Here is a 13,401-nt window from a genome sequence, read left to right on the forward strand (position 1 = left end):
GTTTTTGCACCTTTCCTTTTAACGTCCAAGCGGTTCTAGTAAACTCCTGCAAATATACTTTAGCTGTTGCCATGGTTCATATCGTACACCTAACTTCTATCAAAACACTCATAATCCAAACGTGGAAACGTCAGCGGTGACAAAGAATAGAAACAGACAAACACTTGAATTTCATGTCATTCTGAAAACATTCTGACTTCTGTTTCTTGTTGCAAAGAAATGAAAATATTACAGACTGCATATAAATCATAGGATCTATATAGTTTTCAAAGTTGGCTTAAAATTTGGAGTTAAGCTGTTTTGAGCATATTTTTGTATCTAGTGTAATCCTGTGTGCCGGGTTGGCGTGACGTGTTGCTTGGGATAGACAGGACCAGCGGTCTTCACTTCTCACCACTTGATCTGAAGGGACGCAAGATAATCCTTGAACTCTGTGGAAAACATCGAAGAAAACATCCGTGAATAATTTCATCAGGTTGGCGAATGACTCACTGAATAGCAAGGTTCTTTTCTCCACAACCAAGTACTTTACAAAAGCCGACGTTTCGACTCAGACTATAGGTGTAGACTCAGTCACATTTGGGACCACATTCTTAACAACTGACAATTGTTTATCATTGTTGCTTAACAATATTCAAGTATGTGACAACACTTTACATTTGGAACCGCATCATCTCACCATTGTTGCTTAACAGTATCTTTTAATGTAACAATACTAAACGTTTGGGACTGCATTGTTAGTAGTAACATCTAGCTTTAGTGCACTGTGAACTAGTCAGTATTGTCCTGGTGAAGATGACAGACAGTTGTCGAAACGTCGGCTCTTGTAAAATACTTGGTTGTGAATAAAAGAACCTTGCTATTCAATCGAGAAAAAAAGTTTTTACATGACGCACAGACATATTAGCCTCTATCAGGCTCCGCGGGATGGCTGGAAAAAATTATAGTAGAAATTGGCCGTAATAGAGTGAATAGTGTGCCAAGGGAGTTAGCTACGGAGAGAGGATGGCAGACTGTCCTCTCTCCGTAGCTAACTCCCTTGGCACTCTATTACGGCCAATTTCTACTGTTTTTCCAGCCATCCCGCGGAGCCTGGTAGAGGCTACAGACATATATTAATATACAAAGCGCGATCGCATTCGTCAGAGAACGTCAAACGACTTAAAAGTAGACCGTGACAGAACCAACCGCCGGCAAGGAACTAAGATAGCATTTCGGTAACAAGACAGCTACATCTTATACGACATGTGGTGCACGACTGCTCTAAGTTTGAAATCGCACACTGACGAATATGACCAGGTCCTTGGTTACTGTAGAAGAACAACAATTTTGCAAATGAGAAAAGTTTTATGATGGCCGCACCGTGACAGGAGATGTGGATCGTTTGATCTTCAAGCAGATGCAAGGCTTCGAAATGTTTCTGTAAGTCGTTTTCAGTACATCTTTCAGGTGGTGCGCTTTCCAAGAAGAAACTGGTAATGGGCACGAAGTGCTGTTAAACGGCGTAAAGCGTACATCCGCGTAGGATATAAAGCTACTGGACTCGAATCTCTTATATTATACGCATTAAGGCGGTTTACCGGTTATACGAAAAAAATAAGACCAGGATCTTCACCTTCATAGTCGAGCCTGCCGTCCCGGTCTCCGTCTCCATCATCCACCAGCTCCCGCAACTCGTCATCACTCAGATCCTCCCCGCACGCATCAGCCATGGTCTGTCAGCAAATAAACAAACAAGCAAACAGATAAGTACACAACAAGACGTTACATGCTGCAGATCCTTCAGTTCGTCGCTCAGGCCCTCCCTACATGCATCAGCCATGGTCTGTAAAAACACCCAAAGAAATATACACATAATGAGGCTTCTCTACATATGATAGATCCTTCGACTAAAGTAGCTGTCAATCCTGCGATTCTAAACCCGGCCTGCCAGTTACAGTTCTCAAGTCCAAAATGCATGTTGGTTTTTCGACACGGTCGGTCCTTTGACAAACATTTCGAGCAGTGTTGTCAGGTGATGTAAAAGACTGAACCACAATAGCCAGTCTGACCGAAACTGTCAGCGTATACATGTTTAAAAGAAGGATTTTGGATATGTTCATGCACACAAATGCATAGTATTTGATTTTTATTGCAAGAAATGATATGTGTGAGTTTTTACCCTTAGTTCCTCGATGCTGATGAAGCCGTCGTTGTCCTTGTCGAAGATCCTGAAGGCCGCGCGGACCTCCTTCTCGTCCACCTCGTACTGGTCCTGGTGCATCTGTTTCGCCATCAGCTCCAAGAACTCGTCAAAATCCATCGTGCCGCTTCCTGAGGGAAAACAACGTTTATGTTACACATGTTCTGACGTACAGGTTTATATCTAAACATGCGTACTGGTCCCGATGCATCTGTTTCGTCATCAGCTCCAGGAACTCGTCAAGATCCATCGTGCCGCTTCCTGGGGAGGGAGGAGAAGGAAAATCAAAGTCCTGACGCAGTAGTCTATGCCCGATGCAGTGGTTCATGCCTGATGCTTGTGAACTTGTCACGACCTGATGGATGGATGCAGTGGTTTATGCCATAGTACTAGTACCTAATGGTCGTATTTATATTAGTCATCACGTATCAATAAGTCCATTGTGCCGTTTCCTGGGGGCCCTTTCGACTATATCAGAAGATAATGGTAATCATAACTATCTGTGTGATTTCTCGATCTTATTTCCCACGTTATGGGAGTTCAGTCCTCACAGTTTTAGGCTCCAAGCTGTGATTTCAAAAAAGGAAAGATCTATTTCGAAACGGCAGAACTAATGAGCCGCGCCCTTACCGTCCTCGTCAGCCTCCGCCATGATGGCGTCCAGCTCGTCACGGCTGGGGTTCAGTCCGCACTGTTTCAGGATGGTCCCCAGGTTCTGTGTGCTGATCTCGCCGGAACCGTCACGGTCGAAAATGGAGAACGCCATCTGCAGCTCTGATGGGATGGAAACAAAAAAAACATGAGATGTCAGATGTCACACACCACCCCTCACAAACACACAGACATACAAACACACACGCACACACGCACACACACGCAAGCTTCAAAAAGGCACGTCACGGTCGAAAAATTTAGAAAAATAAAGCATGGCAATCAGAGATCACAGACTTCACCCCTTACGTCAAGTGTAAACAGTACTGTCCCCTTCAAAACCCATATCCAAAGGTACATGCAAGAGTAAACGGAACAGGGTTTTGCGGCGTGATTTTAAAAGCAACGTAGGGTCCAGACATATTAAAGAGAGACACAGAAAGAAACAAGCCTAATTATTTCCAAACTTACCTTCAACCTGATCCTTAGTCAAGGAGTCACTCGCTCTTCCCTAGAATGATAAATATCCAGTTAATGTTAAGTAGATAGATAGATAGGTAAACAAATATAAATACAGTCAGGTCCATATCTATCTTCAGACCATGCACACGTGTGACTCAGGTCAGCTCCCTTGGCGCCCAGTGTTGTATTGCCCTATGAAGTGATCGACACACCTTGGAGCATTTTTAAAGGAAAATTGTATCTATTGATAGGCAAATACACAAAACACCGTTACGTATTTGGTCGACGTCTTTTTGTGTCACAAAATGTGGTAGCCCTTCAGAACGAGACAATTTGAATACAATGTACCATTTGCATTGGTGAAGTGCGTACGAAACATATCAATTATGACTTAGTATCCACTCGTTTTGTTTGCTATTGTTTTTGGTTTTCTTATTCTTGGGATCGAATGGTCAAATTTTCGAAACCTAAGTAAGAGAAGCTCAAAATATCAAAACTCTATTTTAGCCTTTCGCTATTTCCCCATTGCTGGAAAGACCTATGATTTCTATTGAAATATATTACTCGTATGTGTATTGCATGTATTTAAGACCATTGGAGGAATAGCTGGATAGAATTGGATCTAAATAAACTCAAGCTCATAAATCGAGTCAGCGTGGTCTCAGGAATCGAACAACATTACGTAACAGATGTCTGGCGAAGACATTAAAGACATAGTTGAAATACAAACATGTCTAACAACTGACTGTAAGCCCCTTTATTTGGAAAGTTCCTGCCTCACACCGCCAAACAGGCTACTCACAAGAGAACTGAACTTCAACTTGACCTGATCTTGAAGATACTGCCAAGACTATGTTGGCCCAATTACTCCAATAACACTGTTGCGTAATATGATCCCCTGGGGGGACAGGGAGGAACCGCTATTTTGGGGTCCGTCGAAATATTCTATAGAGAACAGGGGCCAACGGGCAGAGCATTCTTGGCCCTGGTTTAATCCGAGACCGGATCCGCAATCTTGGCGGTGTCCCCCCAAAACATACCCAACTTGGCTTGGAAATGATAAATCATGTAATCGAACACGGCAGGGTGTCTGCTACTTAACCAGTAACCATGGTGACAGCCGCCTGGTTCAGGTCGTTGACTTATCAGTTTGAACGGAAAAAGAAGAGGAAGAAGAAGAAACGTTGCAAAAGCAATATATTTACCTTCTGTGAAAAAAAACGCCAAATACTGTAAATGCAGAAATGTTCGCGGTGGTTTTATTTTAAATTTTCGCTGTGTACTCTTTACCGCGAACTTAAAACCACCGCGAAAAGCCGTTCCATTGTGTGACTGTAGCGCTATTACTGTTTCAAACGCGAACACAAAACCACGTGAACATATCTGCATTTACAGTACGCTCATAGCAAGTCTGACTGTTACATCTGCTTGGAGATTCTTAGTTCTGTGTGCCTCCGTATCGGGTTTCCAGTGATGATGATATTAAACCGTTCATTTGTTACACTTGTCGTGCAGCTGCTTCTGCATGGATAAGGATCTGAACTCTCTGATCTCCGGCGTGTCTTAAAGTCTCCGCCGGGATGTCTTAAAGTCCCCGCATATGTTAGTGGGCAAATCTTTCAGGGACTTCTTCTTGGGTAATGTTGTCATATGCGCGAACAAACATTCCTTTATGTCTGACTTATTGTTCGTTGGTCTGTTTACTGGAAGAAAAGCCAGTATAAGAACCTGAACTCTCAAATGTCTCGAGGTATTCGCATACAGAAGGAAACAGAACCCGTCAGCACCATGTTACCGGGAATTTTGGAAAATGTTGCATGTTTCTCTCAGTAATGTTGTCTTGCCGCTCAAACATTTAGAAGGTTGAGAATTCGAAATGTCGTGACGTATTGAATAAAGCACACAAGTCCGAATGCCACCTACAGCGTTTCTATACATCACGTAACAGGCTGAAATGTTGATCATGTGACACGGAGTCTTTAAAATGTGAATAATGGGTTTCCTTATCTAAAATGAGCGGTGTTTGATGACAATTCCACAATTCTAGTCCGTGTAGTAACATTTTCACTACCGTGCAATCAGAAGTTAACAGTTTGATATCAGTAATGGGCCCGGGATTTCAAATAAACGAACAAAAATACAAACGGTAGAAAATTTGCAAAGAAAAAAACTAATAATAAAAAATCAGCATTGGTTACATATTTTTCCAGTGTTTGTGCAACCTTTCAACCAGTACGTTTTAATCTGTCCAACTCGTCCTCAAAAAGTAGCACAAAAAAACAACGCCGCTATTAATCGTACAAAACAAACGAACCCTGCATCTTCTTGGAGATTATACCCCGATTAAGTGTGGATTTCACAAAACGCGAGATCATTGAGGGATCGTCCAGAAAACTGTACATTCAACAGAGCTCTACGCAGTCAAGTTGGCGCTTGATGATGTCCGAGATCTTCTAATGATTCTAAAATGATCTTTAAATGGTCTTCAAATGATCTTTAAAGGATCTCAATGACCAACGACTATCACTTGATCAACGATTGCCCAACGGCCTTTGCGCCGTGGAAATGGGGGCTAACAGTATTAAACACAACCCCGCTAACCCAGTTCGTATGCCCCAAAGCGAAGGTGCGAACAAACATCGCTAATGCGAAGATAATGTTTCCAGTCGACTGACATGTTGACTGACACAAAGCTGTTCGTACACAAGACGTTCCAGACCACACAGAGTTCTCCACTTTCTGCTTTCAACTAGACAGCCATTGCTGAGCGACCATGCGTAATCCTTCATATCATAATTTGGATATGATGTAAAGTATGATTTAAAAGGCAACAAACCACACGAAACGTAAGAAAGGTTCTTTAGGTTTGAAATGCGTTCAGCGCACTGTCAAATCTTTGATCGTTCAGCGGTCAGAGCCTCCTGTGGAAAGGAGGTGCATATTCAAGTCGGTAACAGTTCCGTATTGACATTTTGGGTTAAGGTAAAGTTTGGAAGGAATACTAGTAGTATTTTGATCCATCGTTGTGCAGCCTGGTTGTCGAACCGAGAAAACTACTTCTTCGGCTGCAAACTTAACCTAAGACAAAAAAAAGTCAAAACCGAACTAATGCGAACTTGAACATACACACAAGGGGCAGACCCCTAAGATTGTTTTATGTTTCCAGTCGAGCTGATGATTCCCGGACATGTTGACTCACACGTAGCTGTCGGCGCAGCATGCAGCGGACAGAGGGGAGACCGTACACCCATACATGGGCATGCCGTCTGTGCTGTTTTTATACCTGGACGTCTTACAACTGTGACTACGCTAGGTTTGAAAACCATACAGTATGGATAAGCATACAATTAGATAACACTAAGTGGAACAGACAACTTTAAGAGGTGTACATTTTTCTATTAGTCCGCTGTAAAGATGCATAGAGTCTTAAGTTTAATGTTGAAACCCTGAGTGCTAATTCTTTTTTGACGGGTACCAGCTGTTTGGGGTTGTTTTGTTGATGATAAACTTGGAAAATTGACAGTTTTCTATTCCGGAATTTTGAGAACTTATCCTTGAAAATCAGGCAACTATGTAGCGAATGTCCAAGTTTAGACCGCTATATTGGAGGCCCTGCGGCATCGGCAAGTTTCGACGTCTAAATTTAGCAGATCTTGTCAACTTCGGTAGACTTAGCTGTAACTTAACGCCTCTGACTGGAACAGGTTCAAACTACGCAAGAATTGTAACGAACCAATAAATAAAACTATGCTGAAAATGCTATTTGTAGGGATAAGAAATATTTGCAAGTTTCAATAAATCTTACTGAACATTTTCTACCTGAGCTTCTAAGGAGTATACTAGCTGTTTGGTACGTCTTTAATGTAGCAGATTTGAGCCAACAGAGAGCTGCGATGTTTGCTTCGACAGCAAACAACAAATAGGCCGAGGGTTTAGCATACTTTCCCAAGAAGTGTTGAAGATCAAACTGGACAGAGGAAAGGCTAAAACGAATGGAAATCTTAAGATGTTGGGTTCATTGTGGTTCAGATATAAACGACATCGTTTACCTGAGTTTTAGACTGATTTTTGCGTCGCAGAACTAAGTTTTCCCTGAAACTCAAGTGCTATTTCTTCTTCAGTCTTGAGGTGTAAGTCAAGAAGAAAATATAGGACATTTACGCCAAGAAGGACAGGTTCTTATTCTAAAGCGGCACAGAGTAGGAAGATATGAGTTGCTTTCATTTCAGGCCCTTGCTACGCCTGGCCTCGGCTATTTTGATCTTGCCGTTTCTTTGCCGATTACGTACTTTTCTGATCGCTGCAGCGGCCGAATTTTGTGGCTTCGTTTTTTACCTACAGCCAACTCCGGGGCCATCGGAACAGAAGGGCGTACGTGATAGTTAAAATATAAACGTCAATATCAATACTCGGCCGTAGCTAGGGCCTGCTACGTACGATACGCTAGGCTATTAGAACGTTAATAGGATAAGATTGTGAAGCCTGCGACCCCCAGACCCTGTAGCCCGCGGCACCCCCGACACTCGTCAAACACGCGGCCTTATGTGGCGATAATAGATACGTGACAATACTATTCCTGCAGAACTGGACTGCGAGAGTCGTGACAAGACGGACCGGGAAAACGTACAGAAATAATGAAAAATCGTCTAATGAAAAATCGTCCCGTCTATCCACTCTTAAGACAAGTATAGGTATTCCAACACACGGCCTTATGAGGCGATTATAGACTAGTATGTGACAACCTCTTCGAGCTTTCTATGCAGAACTGGACTGTTGAAACGTGACGGTTCGGACGGAAAACGTACAGAGATACTGAGGACTAGCCTCGCCTCTCTACACTTAAGAAAGCTATAGGTATTTGGGCTATTCCTGCATAACCGGAATGCGATGAACATGACTATACAGTCGGAAAACGTACAGAAATACTGAGAACTCTTCCCATCTCTCCACACTTAAACCATCGTGTAGGTATTTCGGCTATTTCTGTAGAACTGGACTGCAGAGAACAGTCGTGACTATTCGGACGGAAAACGCACAGACATACTGAAAGCTCGCCCGTCTATCCACACTTAAGACACTGTGCAGGTATCTAGGCTATTCCTGCAGAACTGGCCTATGGGCACTGGACTGCACGAAACAGCCGTGACTACTCGAACAGAAAATGTACAGAGATACTAAGAGATCGCCCGTCTCTCCACACTTTCAAATACAGGTAATAAAGTACTCCCCTTTCCACTGGACTGTTCGGACGGAAAACGCACAGAAACACTGAGGACTCAACTCTTCTATCAACACTTAATGCTAGTACCCCCCCCCCCCCCCCCCCACACACACCCTCACTCATCATACACACACACACCAACATCTCTCAGCAGCAACTAAAGCCCGGCTTATGTAGGCTTTCCCTCCCAAGACAGTGCAGGACCACACAGCGATCTCTAAGATGTCTTTCATCCGCCAAGAAAGTTCCAATATCCTTAACACCAGGAAGAATTCCCTACAAAGAATAACATCATCGTTGTCAAGACATGCGAGGCGCTACGAGAAAGACACAGAAGAAAGTGAAAAGTCTTACTCCGTCGTCCGACATCTTGCCCGTGTCTTCGTCCGTCCGTCAGCAGTGAAAGTGAAAACCGACACCACTTCTTCCCGCCAATATTTATCATCTGACCCGCGGTCACGTGACCCATCAGTGTTTGTCATCTCCGTGATCACGTGACCAGGGCGCGGCATCTCCTGCGCGACGCAGCCGGATGCTTGGAGGTGACCTTCCAGTGACCTTGCCCGGCTGTCATGTTCTGTAAGGAGCTCTTTTAACAGTAACAAGACGGGTGAAGACACACACGGTCACGTGGTGTCCGCCTTTAACTGCAGTAGCGGCGTCGGTGTCATTGAGTGAAGTATATGAACTGTTCTAAAGCTACAATTCTGTTCTTAGAATAAAATTTAAAAAAAAAGTTTCTGTCCGACATGTCTTTACGTTGCTTTGTACAAATCTCCCCTAGCATCATTCGCGGCCCGTCCCTTAGCACAGCCCATCCCCAGAGCAATTCATGTACCGTCCCTTTCCACAATCCCTTTCATAGTCACCAACGATCTGTCCCTTTGCACAGCCCTCCCCCAGAGTCATTCACGGTCCGTCCCTGTGAATCTGAGCCTACACTTTGACTCCGTTCTTATCGTACTAACAGAGTTATATGCAAACATTGATATATCTCACTATAAGATAACGTTTCAATCTTTATCCGGCTTGCATCACCATGCACATGTGTAGGCTAATAGCAAATGTTGTAACTCTTCACTATGCAGATGATAGATAGAGTGATGATGAAGATGACCATGAGATTATGCCAAGGGCTTTTATAAAAGACATTGATGCATGAATGACGGCCGGTCTCAAAAGTGCGGAAATCTATTCCAGAACTTGTCTAGTCTGTCGAACCATGTACACAGCTGTTTCTAGAGTTAACATGTTATCCTCAGTGCAGAGTTTGTGTAGAAACGGTTCAAATATGTCTATAAACGAGCATTAGTACCAGGCTACAAGATAGCGTTACAATCTCAATAGATACAAATATAAACCGTGTATCCGGCTTGCATTGCCATGTACATGTGCAGGTTAATAGCGAATGTTGTTACTCTTCACTATGCAGACGATAGATAGATAATCATGATGACTACACAGATAACGTTGTCATGTTTCAAACTTGTGTGCTTTTATTGACGACATTGATGCATCGATGGCGTCCGGTCTATGAAGGACGGAAATCTACCCCGGAGCTTCTACACTCTGCCAAAACCTACAGCAGATATCTTTAATGCAGAGGTTTGTGTAGAAATGTCTTAGATTTGCGTTTCATTACATCATTTAAACTCTTGAATATCAGGATTAAACCGTCCACCTATTCAAAACAATCATTAGGAGCAATAAACATGTACATATGTGAATATTCTGATATGAAGTATGAATTCTTGTACATATTTGAATATCTTGAATATCAGACTTCGTCTGCTGTCTCCAATTCAAGAGTTATGGGTTCTTCAACTTGAAATTTTATTCTAATCGTCTGACATCAGACCCGGACAGGATCGGGAGCGTTTCTTGTGCGGAATTTGGGTTGGGGCAAAATCATGTCTACTCTAATCATAACTGTAGTCTGATATAAAGTCTCTCCAATAAAGATTGGCCCACTGACGTTTAATATATAGGGGCGTGAAATTGGACGTGTTTACAAAGATCAACTTAGTACACCTTAGCAGCTGTACAAGGGAATCGGGTGTTCAGAGTTACACATAATCTTGTAACCTAAAAAGGTATGTAATATCGTACATGTCTAATGCCGTATTATAACCAGTAAGTGGGTCAAGGCAAATCTTTATGAAAGGCTGGCGCTAACAGCTGGAATCTGCAGCGTGGTCCAACTGTCAGGGACCCTAATCTCCAAGCAGATCTATCGGTGGCAAGGCAGTATCAAAAGGGCCAAACAGTATCCAAAACCACCGGAGATCTGCCATCAATAAACTTGACAGGGAGGAGCATTACTCCGGTGGCTTTGGATACTGGTTGGCGCTTTGCCACCGATAGATATGCTTCGAGATTAGGAGACCCTTCCAGGAGTTCGAGTATCGGTTGTTGTCGTTGACCCAGTTTGCTCGCTACTGGAAATGGTTGCGGTCCTTAGAACGGGACGTTAAAGCCGTGGTTTGCTACTCATTGTAATTGTCTTTATTATGCTCAATGGGCTGTATAAAATGACTGGCAGTCCAACTAGACGGAGGCTATTATAATGGGCTTGTTCCGGTAACTGGACAATTTACAATATACAATAACGATGGTTACAATGCAATTAGCCTCTAAATATTCTGTGCATATTAGCATAGTTCTGTATTTATAGAACAAGTTGTTATAAATCATGGGTGCCGGTGAGATACCGCTTATGAGGGTAAAAAAAACGTCCGATCTCTACCTCATTTAGCCCCACTTGTGGGGCTGTTTATCATTTCCTAATTGATAAATGACTCCGAAAGTGCTTAAAAGCTGAAATCCGAGCCTACCGACGCCAGCAATGTTGTGTTCCGCGGATTAGAGCGGACCGCGCGCTATTATTACGGCACAGTAAACAAACGAGTAGAATGCCGGGGCGGGGCGGGCAACAAAACATTATCATAACCCCTGACCTCAACAGGCAGGCGGAAATAGAAAGTTCATTTCACTTTCGTTTGGCCATACTAATCCGATTTCTTGTTTTTTAGATCTACCGATTCATTTTTCCTTCTTAAATGTATTTGAAGAAAAAAAGTACCATTCTAGGCACATCTTAACTAGAAAATCGAAAAGAACCCGTGTTGTTTTCTCACGACCAACTCTCCAAGCAGATGTATGGCATGGGCTTCTTTCTTTTCTCCCGGCTTTCCTGTATAGTGACATGTTTTGGGCGGCCCGTACTTTGTGAATAACCACTGGACACTAACTAAAGAAGTTCACGATATTTGTGTCATAAACATGAGTACCATTACAACACATCTATTTTTACTTCAAATCTGGTCTGCATCCAAATCCTCTGTAAGAATCCAAACCCCAGGACGTGCTGTATGATAACGTTATAAATCAGTGGAGACGTGTTAGTCGCGTCAGGCAGTAAAGGCTACCCTGGGCGTGAGGTCTGAATGGTTTCTGTGGATTCAAGTTTCACTCATCAATTAGGAAGAACAATCTTCTGTCTGAAATCTGCACCCGTTCAGCATTCCGACTCGGGCAAATCCGGGTAACAGCTTAAACGTCGTCCGGCCGGCGTATTCAAAAATTAGTCCATTGTCACTTTTTTTTAACAAGGAAAACTATGATATGTAACCCGTTAGGTGATAGATGATATTCTCGCAGCATCATTTTTGTATGTTTCGTTTCAGCCTGGGTATGATGATTGTATAATCCTCACATACAACATATGTAACGTTACACATGTACACAGGCATCTGTCAGTTCACTTTAACGGCTTTTTTAGTGTAAGCCACCAATGATCGTTTTTACACACATATATGGAATATGAATGCTTATCACAGTCTGCGTATGTGTGCGGGACTTAGTGTACGATCTGAGCTGTCCGATCTTATAACATCATGTAGTTTCACTTTCCGCGTAGGCATATCCTCATGCAAATACCGTAATGGCTACATAACGGTTTAAAAGTGGAACATTCGTACAGAACTGGAAAAGCCATGACTCGAAATGGATGCAAGCAGACTTCAGACGGGCTTGGCATAAAGAAATACCAACTCAGCAACAGGGGAGGGTTGCAGAGCTGATGATGTCATTGATGAAATATTACATGTAGTACCCTCCCAACCCAGTACGTGAGAATGTAATCATTCTCATTTCGCCCATCTCTATAGTCGCATCCCTTGATACATACAGATATATTTGGCTCGATATTCTGAGTTTGTATTGTCTTTCCAAATATGACGTACGCAGTGCAGTTAGTTTTTGGTTCCATGTGTCAAGCGCAATCCTGTTCAGTAATTATCAATATATCAAAGTAACATGAAACATTTCAGATAAACTTCAAGACGACACCATGACGTCACAAGACGCGTTCCAAGGAGCGTAGCAGTCACTGCGGACACTTACCGGCATGATGGGACCGTCTTTAAGGCTCTTTTAGCGGAAGGAAGTCTTCTCTCACTGCTTGGGAAGGTTTAAGAAAAGTGAAATGCCGGCAGTGGGTTTTATATGCGTCCCGTGCGGGGGTTTAGCGTCTAAAATTACCCGTGCGGATCGGTGAGGTTTAGAACGGGTTTCTCATGTCGGTAATCTATTCATCATGTATATGATCGGGGGATACTGATTAATTAGGGCCCCTGTGGTGAAGGGGACCGAAACGTCAGCTGCTCTACCCATATAGCCTGGCACTCGGACCCCTGTGGAGGCTATAGGCAAGCCCTAAGCCTGCTGCTGCCCTATCATAATGGCCTGGCACCCGGTCCCATCTGGAGGCTGTAAGGCAACCCCTAAGCCCGATGCTGCCCTATCAAGATAGGCTGGCACCCGGTCCCCTCTGGAGGCTGTAAGGCAACCCCTAATCTCGATGCTGCCCTATCCAGATAGGCTG

General features: G+C 43.3%; 1 protein-coding gene across 2 annotated transcripts; it reads right to left on the reverse strand.

The window, feature by feature from the left end:
* Positions 1 to 164: 164 nt before the first annotated feature.
* On the reverse strand, positions 165 to 13,011 carry LOC136442904 (troponin C-like). 2 transcript variants are annotated; one of them, XM_066439924.1, is made up of 6 exons: positions 12,921 to 13,011; positions 3,305 to 3,344; positions 2,813 to 2,956; positions 2,162 to 2,313; positions 1,616 to 1,715; positions 165 to 431 (listed from the first exon to the last, which is right to left on the reverse strand). In XM_066439924.1, the coding sequence occupies exons 1-6, from the start codon at positions 12,924 to 12,926 to the stop codon at positions 391 to 393; spliced, it is 483 nt and encodes a 160-aa protein (XP_066296021.1). In that variant the 5' UTR covers positions 12,927 to 13,011; the 3' UTR covers positions 165 to 390. The 2 variants fall into 2 exon arrangements, with proteins under 2 accessions (XP_066296021.1, XP_066296020.1); XM_066439923.1 differs by lacking the exon at positions 12,921 to 13,011 and adding an exon at positions 8,871 to 8,992.
* Between the last annotated feature and the right edge of the window lie 390 nt (positions 13,012 to 13,401).

Source organism: Branchiostoma lanceolatum, chromosome 10 (assembly GCF_035083965.1).
Source record: "Branchiostoma lanceolatum isolate klBraLanc5 chromosome 10, klBraLanc5.hap2, whole genome shotgun sequence".
Lineage (NCBI taxonomy): Eukaryota > Metazoa > Chordata > Leptocardii > Amphioxiformes > Branchiostomatidae > Branchiostoma > Branchiostoma lanceolatum.